Here is a 19,569-nt window from a genome sequence, read left to right as displayed (position 1 = left end):
TCCCTGCCCCTTTTCTCTTTTTTCCTTCTTTCATCATTTGTTTCTTCCTCTCTATTTTTATTTCCTTTTTTTCTTTTAATAGAAAGATTGCTAAGATAAGCACCCTGTATAGGGTCGCTATTAAGTTGGAACTGACTTAGCACATAAGTCACATAACAACAACAACAACATAAAGGAGAAAGGGTGATGCAAAGTTAAATGAAAGAGGCTTTGATGGAGATATTGGAGCATTGTTGTTGTTAAGTGTGTTCAAGTGTCAAGTTGTTTCCTATTCGTAGAGGCCCACTATAGGGTTTCCAAGGAGCAGCTGGTGGGTTTGAACTTCCAACCTTATGGTTCAAAGCCCAGTTCTGATCCTACAGCACCATGAATTGGGAAAAATATGGGTTATTTAATTAGCAAATATTATGGACTTTTTACAGGTATCTCAGTGTGGTGTGTAGGATCAGCACTGGACTCTGAACCACAAGGTCATCAGTTCAAATCTACCAGCTGCTCCTTGGAAATCCTATGCAGGGTCGCTATGAGTCTGAAATGACTCAGTGGCACTTAAAAACAACACCACAGGCATTGACAACTAAAAGTCTAAGATGTTATTGAATCAACAAAAGTATACAACATTGTGCCTTATTTGAAAGCACATGTTGTATAATTTTAATAACTGGTGAAGGATGAATGTAGGGAAACCTTAGTGAAATAAACAACTAAGAAATAATTTGATGCAACAATAACAATTTTTTCTAAGCAATAAACCTAGCATCTATTTCTTTTAGTATACAGGCATATGTAACCTGTTCATTTAATGTAAAAAGTAGAAAATAAAATCCAAAATTGAAGCTTGATGTGAGGATGCTTGTCTATAGTATCATAACAAGAATAGACTTAAGTGATATACTGTGTATGTATAAGCATCCAAGAAAATGTCAGTATTCCCCAATAATCTGTATGATGAACTCTAGAAATAGTTTAATAGATAACAAATTGAATTATAGAAAGGGTGGATATTGGTAATTCTAACAATTGTTATTGGAATTTTTTAAACATTATTTTAAATTTGCTCAATGACTATTTATTAAATTATTCATAGGCTCAGTGTAGGATTTTTGCCTTCCATACGTCTACAGCAGAACCACCACATGTCTGTCAGTGTTGTTATGATGCTAACCCACTTCTCATCTGTCATTTATCATACTGTGCTGGCTTCATTACATGTTGCATATAATGCTGGCACTGTGATGCCACCGGCATTTCAAATATCATCAGGGCCACCCATGTGTAGCACAGGTTTCAGTGAAGATAAGACAGATTAGGAAGAAGAACCTGGTGATCTATTTATGAAAAAGTTGACCAGTGAAATCTTTATGAATAACAGTGAAACACTGTCTAGTATAGTGCCCAGAGATGAGTTCCTAAAATTGCAAGACAATTAAAATATGGTTGTGAAGAGCTGCTTTCTCAAAGTCACCCTTAATAAATTGGATGGACAAAAGATTTTGGGATCTTCATTGTTTTTATGTAGCATGATTCAAAGTGAAAAGAAACAGCTGCAAATATCCATTAATAATGGGAATGTGAAATGTACAGAGTATGAATCTAGGAAAGCTCGAAGTCATCAAAAAAAGGAACACTTGAAGATCAATATTAATAGGGCATTGCAGGATAATGCACTAGACTGCAGGTTGGTTGGAACTGCATGGTTGGCCATTCAGATCTACCAGCTGCTCCTTGGAACAGGATCACTATGAGTCAGGACCAACTCAATGGTACTTAACAACAACAGTGAGTTAAATTGGATTGACACAAAATCCACTGCCATCAAGTAGATTCTGACTCATACTGATCCTCTTGGACAGAGTAGAATTGCACATTAGATCTCCAAGATTACAAATCTTTGTAAAAGCAGACAGTCTTGTATTTCTCCAATGATGTAATAGATTAGTCTTGGCCATTTAGAATCAGAAAATCATTTTGTCTAAAGTGCCAGGGATGACAAATTGAAGAGGAATGGTATCACATTGTTGTTGTTAAGTACCGTGGAGTCAGTTCTGACTCATAGTGACCCTGAACAGGGTTTCCGAGGCTGTAAATCTTTACGGGAGCAGAAAGCCTCTTCTTTCTCCCACAGAACAGCTGGCAGTTTTGAACTGCTGACCTTGAGGTTTGCAGCCCCATTTGTAACCACTACGCTACCAGAGCAAAAAATATTTCATCATCTTTCCTGAAGGACCACACTGTCAGTGACAGGATAAATCCATATGCCTACAAGGAAGGCCACTTAATATAACTGTTATTAAATTGTATGCACCAATCACTAATGCCAAAAGTGAAGAAATTGAAGATTTCTATTGACTCTATAATCTGAAATTGATCAGACATGCAGTCAAGCTGTATTGACAATTATAGGAGACTGTAATGAGAAAACTGGAAAATGAATGATGGTGGTGGTGTTTTTGTGCCATGGAGTGGTCTCTGACCCATAGCAACTCTGTATGGGGTTTTTGAGGCTATTCATCTTTACAAAAGCAGAAAACCTCATCTTCGTCCTGTGGAGTGGCTGGTAGATTTGAACTGCAGACCTTGCAATTAGAAGCCCAGGTTGTAATCCACTACACTGGATAATATGACCTTGATGATAAAAATTACCCTAGAAATTGCATAATAGAATTTTACAAGACCAACAACTTATTCATTGGAAATACCTTTTTTCACAACATAAACAGTGACTGCTTATGTAAACTTCACCAGGTAGAATACATGGACATCAAATTGGCTACAAGTGTGGAAAGTGATTATGAAGAAGCTCACTACCATTAGTTAGAACAAGGTCAGCCATCGGCTGAATAGCAGATTACCATTTGCTCCTATACAAGTTCAAGTAGAAGCTGAAGAAAACTAAAATAAGTCTAAGAAAGAGTCAAAAAGCAATCTTGAGTCTACTTTACCTGAATTTAGGGACCATCTCAATAACAGATGTGATGCATTGAACACTAATGACCAAAACCCAGACAAGTTGTGGGGTGACATAAAGGAAATCATTTGTAAAGAAAACACAAAGAATTAAAAAGACAAGAGAAAATGAAAAGAATAAAATGAACATCAAAAGAGACTCCTGTTCTTGAGCAGAGAGTAGCTAAAGTAGATGGAAGAAACAATGATGTGATAGAGCTGGGCAGAAAATTTTATAGTGCAGCTCAGGATGACAGACCAAAGCATTATAATAGAGTTAGAATATCAAAAGGAGGGACATTCTTAGTATTTCTGAAACTGAAAAAAAAAAAACAAAAAAAAAAACCTCGTCTTTAGTTGCAATATTGAAAAATTTCATTGTAAAATATTGAACAACACAAGAATCATAAAGAGAAAGTGAAAGGGACTTACAGTCACTATGGTGTAACAAGAAAGACTCTAGAACCTAGGCAAAATGCACACACACAAAAGAACTTGGTTCTCAGACTATTGAATGGAGATTTGAAGAAAAAAGAATAAACAATGATTGAAATGAGAGGCAAAAGGAGATTAGCATGAGAACAGAGATTTTCATATTGACTATACCTTACCTGCTGGTACAGAGCAGTGTGGTCATTTTGAACTATGCCCACCACTCCCCTCTGAGGTACAGGCAGCTGGAACTTGTACATGCAGATGTGACCACATGCATCATGCTGTCTTTGATGCACTAGAGAATCATCACTGTGCTCAAGCCTTGTTCATCCACCTTATCACGGTTACCTATGCACCCTCATCTTGATCACCTGGCAACAGCTGGGGTGCACACACATCCTCCAAACCAGGGACCAGCAAGAAGGTTCCCAACACATGTCCTGGTGACTAGATGGGAGGACTGGTCATGTCATCAGCAATATCAGCCACTGACAGGTGCCATTTGCACATTAGCCAAATGACAAGCCACATATTCTAGTGCTGATACCCAACATTCCCTCTGAATGTAACACATCTTGCATCTTATACCCAAATAGTCTTGCAGATCAACTGCACTTTCACAGAAAACCCTTGATACCTCAACAACTACTAAAATGACAATTCATGCATGAACAACAGACTTAACCCATTCATTTGGGGAGCACTGCCTTAAAGTGGATAAAAAGACATCCTACCCTGAAATATAGAAAATTCAATCATTGGTAGCACCAACCTGTAAGGACTCGCTATCCCTCAAGGTCTGTGGTGGGAGCCTGACCAGACAACACTAGTCACTCAATATCAAGGAAAGAACCTGCTCTGCCGTCTCTGGTAAATTCAGTAAGGAACACATATAAGTCTAATAATAGAGGACTTATACATGAGTGAGGCCCACCCTACCCCTAGTGAGAGGGTACTACATTCAGCCAAGAGATACCACAAAAGTCATACATAGACCCAGATCACAAAACAACAATTAACGTAACACAAAGGAAGACAACCATTTTAAACAGAGTGAAGAAACAAAGTTTAAGAGACATCAAATCCATATGATCAATACAAACCAAGCTCACACACACACAATCAATCAATCAATCAATGCATACCTTAATGTCATGAAGATGGCAGACAATAAAAGATCATATGAATAAACAGGATAAGCTGAGTTAAACAAGTGAGCAAAATTAAGGAAGCAGAAAATCTTTTAAGGAAGTAATGATAACCAAACTACCTGTAAAGGAATTCACAAGACTTATCTATAGAATCCTCAATGAGATCAAGGAAAACACAGACAAATCTATAGAAGAATCCTGAAAGACAGTACAAGAAAAATGATAAAATAAGCAATTAGAAGCCATAAAAAACAACTAGGAATCTAGAAGATTCATAATAAAATATCCAAGCTAGATAACTTAGTGGAAGGACATAGAACAGAATCAACGGAAAGAATAATCAGCAAAATAGAAGACAACTCTCTTTATGCTAATCTATTTCAGGAACAAATAATAAAGAAAAATGAAGATACTACCAAGGTATGAAAATGTTTTATTTGGAACAAAGCCATGCAGGCATGAATGGAAACAACGTAGTAGCAGGTTTTTTGTTTGTTTGTTTGTTTGTTTTTGGCTTACCCTTATATGTCACCCCACTGTCTTCTTGCCTGCATTATTTCTGCTGAGAAACTAGCATTTGGGACACTACCAAGAGGAAGAATTTATACATTACTGGATTTACAGAAAAGGAGGAGAAACCCCTGCCCCCCAGAATTTGTGATGATTTATTGGCAGAAAACATCCTTAATATGAGTATTATGAAAGATGAAAAGGTTTTCATTCTAAAAGCTCAATAAAACCCATACAGGATAGATGACAAAAGAAAATCACTAATATATATTATAATGAAACTTTCCAAAGCTAATGACAAAGAAAGAATATTCAGAATAGCTCAGAAAAAATGAATGATCACCTATATTGGTACCAATTAGACTAAGCACTAATTTCTCTGCAGAAAGCATGCCGGCAAGAAAGTAGTGGGGTGACATAAAAGGGAAATAAAAGGATAAACCAATAAAAGTGACTACTAGATTTCCATTCATACATGCATGGGTTTATTCCAAAAAAAAACATTTTAAAACTTGTGTCTGTACTGAGAGGCTACAGAGAGTTCTCTAAGTTATATATTTGCCTTAGCTTTGTTGGAGTGCCTTCAAAAGATGTTCCAACCAAAACAGTGGTTTCTAAAGGAATCTGCTGGACCAGTTAAATTCAAGGGATAAACATCAGATCAGAAGGTTATGGCAACTAATTTTGGGGATTCCATAGGGATAATTTTGGTAAATTGTCTCAAATGAAACATGGTAGCTTGTTATGAGGAAATTTTAAGAAAATGAAAAAGTGCATTTTTAAAATAAAGGTCAGGAAAAAAAATTTTTTTTTCCTTCCATCATGACAATGCACCTGCTCATTCTTGAAGGGTAGCAAGGGCCATCCTGCAAGAATTTGTTAGGAGGTCTGTGAAATTAGATCGATTAAAATGGTGGTGGCAACAACGAGCTCAACTATAGCTATAGTTATGAGGATGACCTAGAACCTGGCAGTGCTTAGTTCTTTTTTACATAGGCTCACTGTTAGTCAGAAGTGACTCAATAGAACCTAACTACAAGAACAATGATTCTATACAGACTTAAGCAGATCTTTCTGACTAAGGCAGACTAAGAAGAAATGTTTGACAATGTACTTTTAAAAAATGGCTAAAGGTCAGCAATCTACTTAAAAACAAAACAAACAAAAACAGCTTACAAATCTGTGATTCACAATAACCTAATCCCATTGTGAATGGTGTTGCCATGATGTGAGGGCTAACTAGACGGCAGCTAATAAAAGCAACAGGAGCTTGACATTGTTACAAGTACTAGAACTGTGTGGTGTCCCTCTAGGTTGTGTCACCCAGTGCAGTATTCCAGAATGTCATACATACCCACCCCTTTGCTCCATGAGCTGCACAGCCTGGCCCCACCCTACACTTGTGCAGGCCCTTGTGCCATATGCCTTTGTCCCTCCCAGTGTCATTTCATGCCATTACTGGGAGCTTTTCTCCTCTCCCATTGGCCAAAGTAGACATCTCCTCTCCACCCAATGCTGAGTACCCTAGGCCCTGGGGTAATTTTGATCTGATCTACTCTGTGTTTATCTAGGGGGAAATATTATTAGGCAGAGGACACAGAGAGTTTAATGACTCTGAAGTAGACTAGATCACAGAATGTTCAAGTGTAGGGTAGTGAAGAGCAATAAATAGAGACCAGAGTTTTTGTTAGCACTAACATCGTTTATGTAAGTAACCCAGGTAAAGACATCATGTTCTTCAATTTCTACCTACCCCTGTCTCACTAAGTCTGCTTACCTCATATCTAGTTAACTTACATAATTTTTATTGATGCTTAAAACCAAACCTAGTGCCACTGAATTGATTCTGACTCATAAATGACCTTGTGGGACAAAGCACAACTGCTTTCTAGAGTTTCTGAGGCCGAAAATCGTTATGGAAACAGATACCTTCATCTTTCTCCCAAGGAGTGGTTGGTGGATTTGGACTGCTGACCTTGCAGTTAGCAGTCTAATGTACAACGCACTATGCCACCAAGGCTCCATCTCCAATATTATGATAATGTACTTCCTCGTGTAAAATATGAAGTAAATGTTGATTGAATGATTGAATTTATGAAACAAGTTGAAACCATATAACTAGCACTAGTAAAATTAACAATCACAAACAATAGAGAACTCATCAGCAGCAAGTTATATTAAATCTTTGGACATGCTATTCTTGTTTTAACATTGTTGCTGTTAAGAGCTGTCCAGTTGGTTCTGACTCATAGTGACCCTATATAGGGCTTCCAAGGAGCAGCTGGTGGGTTGAACTGCCGAGTTTGAAGTTCACAATCTAGTGCTTATCCTACAGTGCCACATCAGGAATTGGATTCAATTAAGTGATTATTGAAATATTTTCCCTATAACCTTCCATAATTCCAAATATATTCTTAATTTTCCATTTATTAATAGCACTTTGCTATTGTCATTAATTGAAAGTTTGTGAGTTTTAGAGAAATATAACAAAACTTGGGTAGGATACATAGAAGCACCAGAAAATATAATAAAGATTTGAAATATCTTTAAAAAGTATGTTAAAAAAAAAAAGATTCCCATGTTTAGTGAAAAGGGATAGTGGGGATTTAATATTAATTGCCAAGTTTACATAGGCTGGGAAAATATATTGTTTTTGACTCTGATCATCTTGTATTCACTTTTGGACTATGCCGTTTTCAGGTTGCAATGTTAGTTAATTATTTAAGATCTCTATTAGTTATTAGTTAAATTTCCTCAAATGTAATATTTGTTTATATATATATCTTCTGAGACTATTGTAGAGATTTTTTTATACACTCATGTAACAATAACAACTTTTCACTTATCAAGATCTTTGTTAGGATGCAAAGATCAGATCACTGTGTAAAAATCAGCATTATGCAAAAATGGAAAATGACCACATATGATCACAAACTGAAGGATGACTACATCACTATTTAGCTTCCAGAAGATATTATTACATAACTGACATATTTCATCATTATATATTTGCCATATTACATCATTAAATAGATGTCAAATCATTAAGAAACATGGACCAGCCAACTTGACACATAACCTTGATACCTCACAGCCAGCATCACTTTCAACTTGCACCAGACATTCATTACTGTCAATTGTATATCAGTAATGCAAAATAATAGTAAATTTGTTATTATGGTTGTAAATTTGAAATGTCAGATAGTTGGGAAGTGAGGAGTAACTGTAATGTTTATAAAGAACTTAGACAGGGCTTGATACAAGGTGCTAAATGAGGTCACATGTCTTTTCTTTTCCTTTAGTTTAAACATCCTTGCAGTTGGCACATAGACAATCAATCCCAGACTTTTATTCAGAAACATTACTTTCCAGAACTTTGTATTTTATTGCACACAACACAGTATCTTGGACATGGTAGGCATTCAAAGCTACCGATAAAGTGGAAGACAGTGATAATAGTTAATACTTGATACAAAAACTTCAGACCAAACCCATGTAAGGAGAAGGTCTAGTTTATGACATGAAATAATTGCAATGCTTTAATGCTGTAAAAGAGTTTAAAATGGAATTATGATTGATTGTAGAATACATTTCTGTAAATCTCTAGAGACAGGATAGCATATAAATTAATGGCAATACTTAATGTATCTTCTGGATGGCACTATGAAAAGCCAATTTTCTGTTTTGCAGTTTTACTCAACAATTTAGAATAGAAAATATTTGTACCTTGTTTGGCATGTCTCATAAGTAATGTTTACTCCCACTATTACCTTGCATTAACAGGGATTTAGAAGGATTTCTCAATTAAGAAAATCTAAAGAATCTGATTGTCCTCTTATTGCTATTGAAATACAAATATTGGCTTCAAATACACACACACACACACACACACAAGAAGACTTCAGACTGTTCATGGAAAAATTCTATCATCTTTTAAACTCATTTCCACAAATTTTTTATAGTCCCTGTGTATGTTTTAAAGCCTAGTGGCATAATGGGTTATATGTAAGGCTATTAACCACAAGTTCAGAAGTTTGAACCAACCAGCCACTCCATAGGACAAATATGAGGCTGTCTGCTCCAGTAAAGATTTACAATCTCAGAAACCCAAAGTGGCAGTTCTGTCCTGTTCTGTCGGGTTTCTATGATTCGGAATTGACTCAAGGGCAAGAGGGCATTTATATACACATATAAGGAGCTCTGGTAGCATAGTGGTTACGAATCGGGCTGCAAACCTTAAGGCCAGCAGTTAGAAACTACCAGCCACTCCACCGGAGAAAGATGAGGCGTTCTGCTCCCATAAAGATTTATAGCCTCGGAAACCCTGTACAGGGTCCCTGTGGGTCGGAACCGACTCGACAGCACTTAACAACAACAACATATGAAACCAATGTTTGCAAGTTATTTAGCTTCTGAGTAGTATTTTAGAAAGTGTGTGTGTATGAGTGTATGTGTGTGTTGAGTGTGTGTGAGTATGGAAGAGAAGTAGTTAAGTCAGGCAAAAATAAAATATGTAACTGAATTTTTAAAAACGTTTGATAGTAAATTTACTGATATTACTATTCTTTTAATTGCAAAGCAAATACATGTTACTTATTTACTTAGTGTATATGTTGAGCAACTTAGTCTCATAGGAAAGACCTCTCAAAATTTGTACTAACTTTAAATAACAAAAAATGAAGTGGGAAAGTAGGAGAGATGGTTTCATAAACTGGCTGATGAGGGAAGGAGGGTGTTAAGCTGAATTTCAAGGAGGCACTAGAATCTCTCAGTGCTAGAAAGTTTGGAACAAACACATGGGAGGAAAGTGAGACCTGACTTACCTCATCCTACAGCCACCAAGGAGGATGGACTTCTGACATTAACTCTCAAATCTCTGATTTTAGAGTCATGAGGTCCATTTTGAGCAATGACAGCACAAAGTAGCTACAGGACAATCTCTGGATAAAATGGTCATGAATAATTCCTCAATGACAGAAAACACTGGAACACCAATGATTTCACTGCAGACCTAATATATTTTCACAGGAATCTGAACAAGAAGATAGAAATTAAATTACAGTAAGAGTTTTTAGATTAACCACTGAGTAAAATTTTTTCAACTGAGGTAATTAAAAGATAATTGCTATCTTTCAAAATAAGTGTTCTTAATCAATATTTATTCTTAGGTTGTCTTGTCTGAAAATGTTTTAGATGAATTTAAAGATTCTACAATGTATTATTTTCCAATTTTCATTTTAACATGTTTCTTTTGTTCAAAATTGATTAAGTAGCAAAACGTTTTATTTTAAAATTAAAATTTGAATGGTCTTACTGTTTGCCGTTAGATTGTATAAAGAGCTAATGTAAAAAGACTCCCAATGATGATGAGATTGAATGAACTACTTGATGTTCCATGTCAAATTATTCTATGTCTCTGAGACATATTTTTCTGGTATAAATCAATTGTTAGATAGTGCTATTGCTAGGTATGGTAGGTTGTATTTGACAATGTATCAAATTTATATTCTATTTTGTATTTCAGAAATGATGGTATGTGTGTGTGTATGTGATATTGTCAGTTCCAAATACAAACTAAACCAAAGTATACTTAGATTTTTGTAGGTGTTAAGGTGGTCACAGTTGCCATCATCCAAAAATCAAGCATCATTGAGCCCGAGGTCATTGTGGAATATCAACACCATACTGTTCTAAATTGCCTCCACTAACCTGAAAAGTAATACTGCATGGAAATATTGCATGCACAATTTTTCATATGCGTTTCCATCCAAGAAATGTGGCTGTGATTAAGTACTCATAAGCAAAGAATCATGTAATGAAAAAAATTTACATACATATGAAATAAGCATAGTGATTCCCAGGCATGAAACAAAACGTCTCATCTGTTTCTTTGTATCAAGATTTTGTTTTAACAGGCTAGTTATCAAATAGTGGTTTTGAACTATAGACTTGTTCATAAGCATATTTTCTATTCAGTATTGTTTCACTTACTTTAAAAATGCAACAGTGTTTTCGAAAAAGGCTGCTTAGATTTCTGCAAATTTAATAGTAATCTCAGGAGACATACTGACTGGGAAAATATTAAATTGCTTCTAATTTTATTTTTCCCTGGAGCATTTTCAAGCTTTGTTCCATTTTTATGGAGTGCATTTTAAAAACAGATTTCCACTTTCAATGATAACGTGTTCACTAATCATAATACAATACCTCATAAATAGTACAATAATATTTTTCCTAAAGAATTTGGCCATTACTCACATTTATGCATGCATATACAAGGTGCTTAAGAATCTATAAAATAAGATTGGTTCCATGTACATATAAATGAAAAAATATCTAAAGGGAAACATTCAGAGACATGGCATACATGTTTGACATTTTAATGGGCCATCTTAACAAAGGAGACTTTTTCTCTGGAAGATATTCATAGATTGGGGTTCAACAGTTTTCATAATGTGATTCCAACCTCAGCAAGAGTTAGTTATGAGCAGACAAAAATGTTCGGTCTGAAAATAAGGGCAGTGAGAGTGAAATGGCAGGTTGGTGGTAGCAAAGCTGCCATATGTAATATGGAGGTCCTCAATAAACTTTTTGTATGGAGTTTAATCATTAAAAATAGACAGGTTTCAATTTTAGTGTGGCAGAAATACTTGACAAGTAACTGTCTTTAAGCTAAATTATATTTTCTTCCCATAGATTATGTAATTGTCCTTAGCAAGTAATTATCGTGTGCCATAGGATGACAACTGTTAAGCAAACCTAATTCCAGTAAATTTTACTATAAGCATCATTTTCTGATTGTGATTGTGGGAAAACAGTTATTCAATTAGAAGTTTGCAGAGATCCTTTCAAAACTCAAAGAACAGTATGTATGTTTTTCCTTTGCTTTTTGAAGGACATAATTACTAACGTTTCCCCAAGGGGTTTTAGATCCATGGTTATACTGTGAGGGAGAGACTTGAATAATTGTTTGTCCACAGAATGAACACAGAGAATGACAAGGACTCTGAGGTAGGACTGAAGACAGGGAGAGGATGGAAGAATCTGCTGTGATAATACTACAGCCTTTAGGGATGCTGGAGAAAGGGGATGTTTAAACTTCCTAGTGATAGTTTAATTATGCTGGTCAAATGATACAAGTCATGGGTAATTCAACTTATATAAGTTTTCTCCGAGGCAACAAGACTATGCCCTGGAAATTTACAAAGTGTGAATTATGGGTATGTTAGACTTTTTTGAATCGTTTTACTTCAGAGTACTTGTTAGAATATTCTTCATTTAATGGAAGAATGAAGATTTTTTAATATGTGGAATTTGGTATGAAAATACTATCTCATGGTACATCCATGACTAATTATTTAGTCATCTTATTGCTGTCTATAAATTGAAATAATCCATAAATCATTTCACAGAATGATAGCAGTATGGTGTTTCAAGATTGTTGGAATTAAATTATTTCAACTGCCTTTATTGTTAGTTGAAGAAACTGAGACTCAGAAAGGTCAACAGGTCATAAGTAGGGTTGAAACTAGCAACAGAACCAAGCTCTCCACAGACTCTCAGGCAAGTGCTCATTCGGTTATGCCACACTGTTGGCAACAGGCTATAGCTGATCATTCTAAACACCCATGTGATTATGCCACTCACTAGAAGAAAATCATCTCCAACCCACTGGGATCCCCTTCAGGATAGAACCTATACTAAGTACCAGCAAGGTCACACTTATTTGTGTGCTTCTACAGTCTCATTTTTTACCACCTTAACACCTTTCAGCCCTGCATTCAGATGCTGTCCCTTAGATGCTGACCCTCAGATGCTGCATATTTTGTTTTGTTTTTTATCATTTATGGTCTCCCCCACACCTCCAAATGAATTTTCATTGTTAAAATACACTTCCCTACATCTTCACAGGAGCACTTGTGTGGCACTGTGGGTTAATGTGCTGGACTGCACATTACCAGCCACTCCTCGAAAACCATATACAGAGTTGCTATAAGTCAGTACGGACTCAACATCACTTAAGAACAACTACAACAACAAATCTTCACAGGAATAGCCCTTACCCTCTCTTACCCTCTCAACCTCTGACTAACTATGAATTAGTTAAAGTGATGTGGTGCCCCATCTCTGTTCCCCCTCTTGTAAAAGCACAGTACCATGGCCCTTTGAAAATACCTATTTACTTATCAATTTACCACCAGAAGGTGTCTAAAAAGCATGTCAGTGTTGATATCCTTAACCTATTTTTGTTACTACTAGGACATCTAAAAATTCATTATGATTTGGAGAAATCACAGAGTTAGGGAGAACCCTTCCTCTGTGTACAACTCTTTAATATCATTCACCCCACCATCACTTCCTCAGATATATTATCAATGATATATTATTGCTTAAATCTCCTCCACGTTTTAGTCCCACGGAATCTTCATCAAATTCTAGATGTTCAGGTTATAGTTACAAGTATGCCCTCTTGTGGCACAGTGATGAAGAGTGCTGGCCATGGAAACAGTCTACCAGGTCTTGTACTTGATACCTATAAAGCCTTGGATCTCTTCTCTGCCACAATTTCCTCCTCTATAAAATGGAGATGCTATGCTGCTCCTCAGAAACCCCATACAGGGTCGCTGTGTCAGAACTGACTCGAAGGCACCTAACAACAATAATCAGTAGGTAGCAGTCTTTGTGTGGTGCTGCAGGATAATGCACTAGGCCAAAAGATTAGTTTGAGCTACAAGGTCAACGGTTCAAACCCACTAGCTGCTCCTCATTAACCCTGTACAGGGTCACTGTGTCCAAACTGACTCGAAGGCACTTAAAAACAATAATAACAACAATATCCCTGGTATTGTAGTGTATTACAGGCAGCTAACTGCAAGGTCACTAGTTCAAATATCCCAACCCCTCCATGGAAGAAAGGTGAGGCTTTCTGCCCCCATAAAGATTAACAGTCTTGGGAATACACAATCGCTATGACTCCAAACTGACTCAGTGGTACACAACCACCACCATTAACTATTTCATAGGGTTAAAGTGAGGATTCAGTAAGATCATCTATGAAAAGCCCCTGGTATTTGATTGTTGTTGTTGTTAAGTGCAGTTGAGTTGCTGCTGACTCACAGGACCCAGTGTAGGGTTTCCAAGGAGTGGCTGTTAACTTTGAACTGCTAAGCTTCAGGTTAGCAGTCCATTGCTTATACCACACCAGGACTCATGGGATACTTGATTAGTGTTTATTAAATGTTAGCTATTATAATTCTTGGACATCTGGCGTGGTGCTATAGGATTAGCACTGGGCTGCTAACCACAAGGTCGATGGTTCAAACCCACCAGCTGCTCCTTGGAAACCCTATATAGGGCAGCTATGAGTCGGAACCGACTCCATGTCACTTAACAATAACAACATTATTATTCTTAGTTCAGAGACTTTATAGCCCTCTCTTGTTGTTGTTGTTGTTAAGTGCCATGGAGTCGGTTCTGACTCATAGCGACCCTGCACAGGGTTTCCGAGGCTGTAAATCTTTATGAGAGCAGAATGCCTCATCTTTCTCCTGTGGAACCGCTGGTAGTTTCAAACTGCTGCCTTGCAGTTCACAGCCCGATTCGTAACCACTACACTACCAGAGCTCCTTATAGCACTCTCTAGGGTAAAAAAAAAAAAAAAAATCTAACCAAACAAAGAACAGTGTTGGATACAGTCTTATTGATGAAAAATGAATGTTGGTGAGTGTAACTATGTGTAATCATACTTGTGTTTGGTACATTCTGCATTAAGATATTCTATTTGATTGAAAATTGTATTTACATTTAAAATACATTGGTAAAATGTATATTTTTACAACAGCTAAAGAAATCCTAATTGCCAGCTTACATAATGACACCTATAGCATTATGTTTCTTTCCATTTGAAGCACTTAGTGGTGACCTCTGCTCAGTCCTGATGACAGAAAAATAGCCAGGAGGAAATGAAGCTTGTGAATCCAAGACTTTCACACCTCCATATAGACTGTGACGGCCAAAAAAAACAGACAGGGAGAGTCAGTCACCACTTTGAATCCTGTGTGTTGACTTTATCACTTCACCTCTGAGTGTGCAGAGAAAAAAAGTGCAAACAAATTAACCTCCTTTGAAATACTACTGGACGAGTCAAGGCAAGTCTATCCTTCAGTTGTATATTATGTAAATATGTATATTTTTTTCTTGTCTTCTTAGACAGTTCAGCTCTCTCAAGCCAGCGGAGTAGTTTTCCAACTTCTTTTTGGACCAGCTCTTACCAGCCCCCACCTGCACCCTGTTTGGGGGGAGTTCATCCTGACTTCCAGGTCACGGCACCCCCTGGCACCTTTACTGCAGCAGACCCCAGCCCCTGGCCAGGACACAGCCTGCATCAGACTAGCCCCACCCCTCACCCTCCTGTGTCTGAGGCCTGGCACTACCCTTTGGCATCTCAGGTGAGCCCATCCTACAGCCATATGCATGATGTGTACATGCGGCACCACCACCCTCATGCCCACATGCATCACCGCCACCACCACCACCACCACCACCACCCTTCTGCTGGCTCCACCCTGGACCCACCCTATGGGCCTCTGCTAATGCCGTCAGTGCGTGCAGCCAGGATTCCTGCTCCCCAGTGTGATATCACAAAGACAGATCCGACTACAGTCACCACTGCTACCTCAGCATGGGCCGGGGCCTTTCATGGAACAGTGGACATAGTGCCAACTGTGGGCTTTGATACAGGTAAGTGGTGGGTTTCTTCTTGTCCATAAAACAAAGAAAAGGTTAAGGAAATTTGTTTTTTTTTAAAGGGGTGTATTTTAAATACTTTGTATTATCTCTTATACATATGAGAAAGTTATGCTTTGTATGTTATGTTTATAAGACCAAACTATTATTAAGTAATTTCTGCAAATACTGATTTGACTAGCTCATGAAGTGAAGCTTGAATCATATAAGAATCATCACAGAACTTTTGTCTCCCATCTCTTAGGAGAATTTTTCCTTTGAAATGGATTATTTGATACCTTATGGTCACAGAAATTGAGCACATTCTTTAAGTCTCTCTCTGTTTTTGTGCTCAACACTATACCTATGTATAGTGCCTAACAGAATTCAGATACAGGTGTGTTCCAGTAATTTTTCTTTTTATTCATTTTTATTTGAGATCTTATTTATATTTACAAAATTAACTGTTTATAGATTGTAGTACACTCTTTGGAAAAAGAATTTAAAACACTTTTTATAGTAATATACTAGTCTTCTCTTTCCGATTATTTTCTCTCTCCCTTCTTTTTTCTCACTCTCAGTATCTCTGTCTCTTTCTCTGACTTAAACAACATTAGACTTTAAAGAAGTTCTAATGTGGTGCTGCAGAATAAACTCTGGAGTGTCAACCACAAAGTTCGACAGTTCAAACCCACATACGCAGGGTCGTTGAGTTGGAACTGACTCAGTAGCACTTACCAGCAATAACAGCAACAGACTTCAAATACTAATGGAAAGTTTATATTTAGGGAAATCTTTCTTCACAGAGCCTTCAGCTCTCTAGAATTCACTACTTCAGAAGGTCATGTGTTAGAGGTTTTTGTTTGGGTTTTGAACTGGGCTAGCTATAGTAATAACTCAGTTCATAAAAATCAAAGGTATCAGACACTAACAACAACAATTAAAAAAAAGCAAACAAATGAAGTGAATGATTACATGCCAACACTCCGCATCCCATAGTCATCCACCTCCAATCCCATGTTCTTTCCCTAGAACACTTTGGGACAATCTAGAGCTTTTTTTTTTTTTAAATAGTAGTTTAAAGAAACTTTTCTTTTCTGTAGTTTTTCTCTAGTTCTGAGAATCTTTCATCTGAATGCCAGTTGCGTTTGTGTTGACATGAACAGGGCAGCCTATATTGGTTACTTGTTCTCCACTGAGTTTTCCTGTATTGGTCATTGCACTGCTTTACCCAATTCAGTTTGCTATTGAGCCTCCAAGTCTGAAGCTGCTTTTCTAAACAAATTATCAAGCGTGTTGTTTTTCTGATCTCTAGAAGGGAGTGGTGAAGCTAGTCTCCACAGTCTGCCCTTTATCCTCTACTGTATAGTAACAGAACGAATCAAAGTTGCCTGAGTCCAGAGGCCCGATCTGATTGAAGTCACAGTTTGGTAGTTGTCACTATGAGCAGCCAAAATCTAGAGATACTTCTTTATCTCAGTTCTGTGGTACCTGTTGACCAAAATAATAATGTTCTTAGCAGGCAAGAGAGAGATCTCTTCTGTGTGTTTTATCACTTAAAGGGGGATTCTTAGTTGTTCTCTGCTTTACTTCTCTGAAAATATTTATCTAATTTTGTGCATGTAACTTTGGTGTGAGCCTGAGCCAGACTCATGACTACTTTGTCATTCAGCTGGAAATAGTCCATGGGGTTGATAAGCCATCTTGCCTTTCTAGAAATTGTCAGGAGATGATTTTTGTTCATTTGTTGTTTTCCCTCCTTGGAAAGACTAAACACCCACTTGCATATATCATATATTTGCTGAGCTATGAATTAATATTTATTTAGCACCTACTATTAGCTTTGGAGTATATATAAGGTTTGGAGTTCTGCTTTGGTGCTGTAGGATAAGTACTGGTCTGTTAATCTCAAGGGCAGTGGTTCAAACCCACTTGCTGCTCCTTTGAAACTCTATGAGTCAGAATTAATTCAAAGACACTTAACAACAACAACAACAATATAAGATATTGAGGGGAGAATTAGTGGTTGAACGGTAGAATTTTCAGTCTTCCAAGGAGGAGGAGACTTGAATTTAATGCTTGGTCAATGTACTTCATGTGCCGATACAATCTGTCTGTCAGTGGAGGTTTGCATGCTACTGTGTGTCTGAACAAGTGTCAATAGAACTTCCAGATTAAGACTAGGAAGAAAATCCTGGTGACCCAACTTTGAAAATCAATCAATGCTCCAATCCATAACCAATCATGGGGACGGTGCAGGACAGGGTAGCATTTCTTTTTATTGCACATTGTTGTTGTTGTTGTTGTTATTGTTAAGTGCAGTCGAGTTGATTCCAATAGTAACCATGTATAGGCTTTCCAAGGAGCAACTGGTGAGCTTGAACTACTGACCTTGCAGTTCAAACAGCTTTGCAGTCTGACGCATTAGCCCACAACACCATACCTGGACTCCAGGGTCTACTTGTCTGCAGCTATCAACAACATATAAAGCATTATTTAGTATACTTTATTATTGCTTTTATCTCTAAATAAATTCTAAGATGGATTTTGTTAGATTACTAAAGCTTGGTTTCTTTATTTGAAACCTACCTGTCTAAATCACATTCTTAGGTGCCCAGTCTTACATTTGAACTGTCCTTCTGTAAGGATCTGCTGGAGTAGCATTTCCCATTGTATACAAAAGCATTAAACTATTCTAATTGTCAGTAATGTAGAATGAATGTTTCTCTATTGTATGCACATAGTGCTATGGTGGAGTTCCAGTGTAGCACTGTAGGATAAGCACTGCACTACTAACTGTACGATTGGTGATTCAAACACATCAGATGCTTCTTGGAAATGCTTCACAGGGTTGGTATAAGTCAGAATTGATTTGAGGGCACTTAACAACAAAACACAAGTATGACTTTGTGGTAGTATTGGTTTTGGGCCATCATTAATATTCAACTCTATCATATGTGTTTTGATCCAACTGAGAAAACCAAGACAAAGGAATTAGACAAGTTAAGATAAAATTATTGGCAAATCACAGATCAAGCAGTGTTGCAGATCATAAATTAAATTTGCTGCGCTAATTGGGCTTACTAGGAAATTTGACAAAATTGAGATTCTAGGAGGTCCAATCTAAGGAAAAGCTAGATTTCAGAGAACATTCCCATAGGCATCTTTCTTGTCTCAGAGCTTAGATGCTCCTATATTGTGAAAAGAGACCAATGCTTCTTCAGGATTACCTCTAGAAATAATCATTTGAAGCATAGCCCCAGTGTGCTTACCTAACAGAGGGCAGGACCAAGAGGGGCACTCATCCTGTGCATGATAGATGGCCTTAATAGAGTGGAAAGAGTTCATTCTTTGCACTCTATTTCTTCTCTTGAATTCAGGCATCACATCAAATACCACATCTTTCCCTTCGGAATGAATTAGAAAAGGGTGTTTTAGGTAGAATTCCCCAAGAAACAGACTTGGAGACTCTAATTTGCATGTAGAGGGTTTATTGCAGTATACTCTCAGGACAACATCTTAGGATAAGTGAAGAACTGGGCAGAAGCAGCTCTGTGATAGATTTGCAACTGAGGCTTGCATAAATTCTAAAGAGAGCTCTGGAGCTGTATTTTTGTTGCTGAGTGCCATGGAGTGGTATCTGACACTAAGCAACCCTGTATAGTCTAAAAAATGATGGCCCCAAAATCCATACTATCACAAAGTAGTACTTTCGTTGTATTGTTAAGGGCCTGGGTGGATTAGAACTATCCACCTTGGGTTAAGCAGTCCAGTGCTTTTCCCAAAGCACCACACCAGGGCT

General features: G+C 37.3%; 1 protein-coding gene across 1 annotated transcript in view; it reads left to right on the top strand.

Moving 5' to 3' along the window:
• Nucleotides 1–17,046, top strand: part of VGLL3 (vestigial like 3 (Drosophila)) — a 34,791-nt gene extending 17,745 nt beyond the window's left edge. Inside the window, exons 3-4 of the mRNA XM_006864660.1 lie at nt 15,252–15,782; nt 16,934–17,046. Coding sequence (XP_006864722.1) covers nt 15,252–15,782; nt 16,934–17,046 — 644 coding nt within the window. The remainder of the gene's footprint in view (nt 1–15,251; nt 15,783–16,933) is intronic.
• The last annotated feature ends 2,523 nt before the right edge of the window (nt 17,047–19,569 follow it).

Source organism: Chrysochloris asiatica, unplaced genomic scaffold, assembly GCF_000296735.1.
Source record: "Chrysochloris asiatica unplaced genomic scaffold, ChrAsi1.0 scaffold00068, whole genome shotgun sequence".
NCBI lineage: Eukaryota > Metazoa > Chordata > Mammalia > Afrosoricida > Chrysochloridae > Chrysochloris > Chrysochloris asiatica.
Note: the sequence above shows the minus strand (reverse complement) of the source record. Positions and strands in the feature narration are given on the sequence as shown.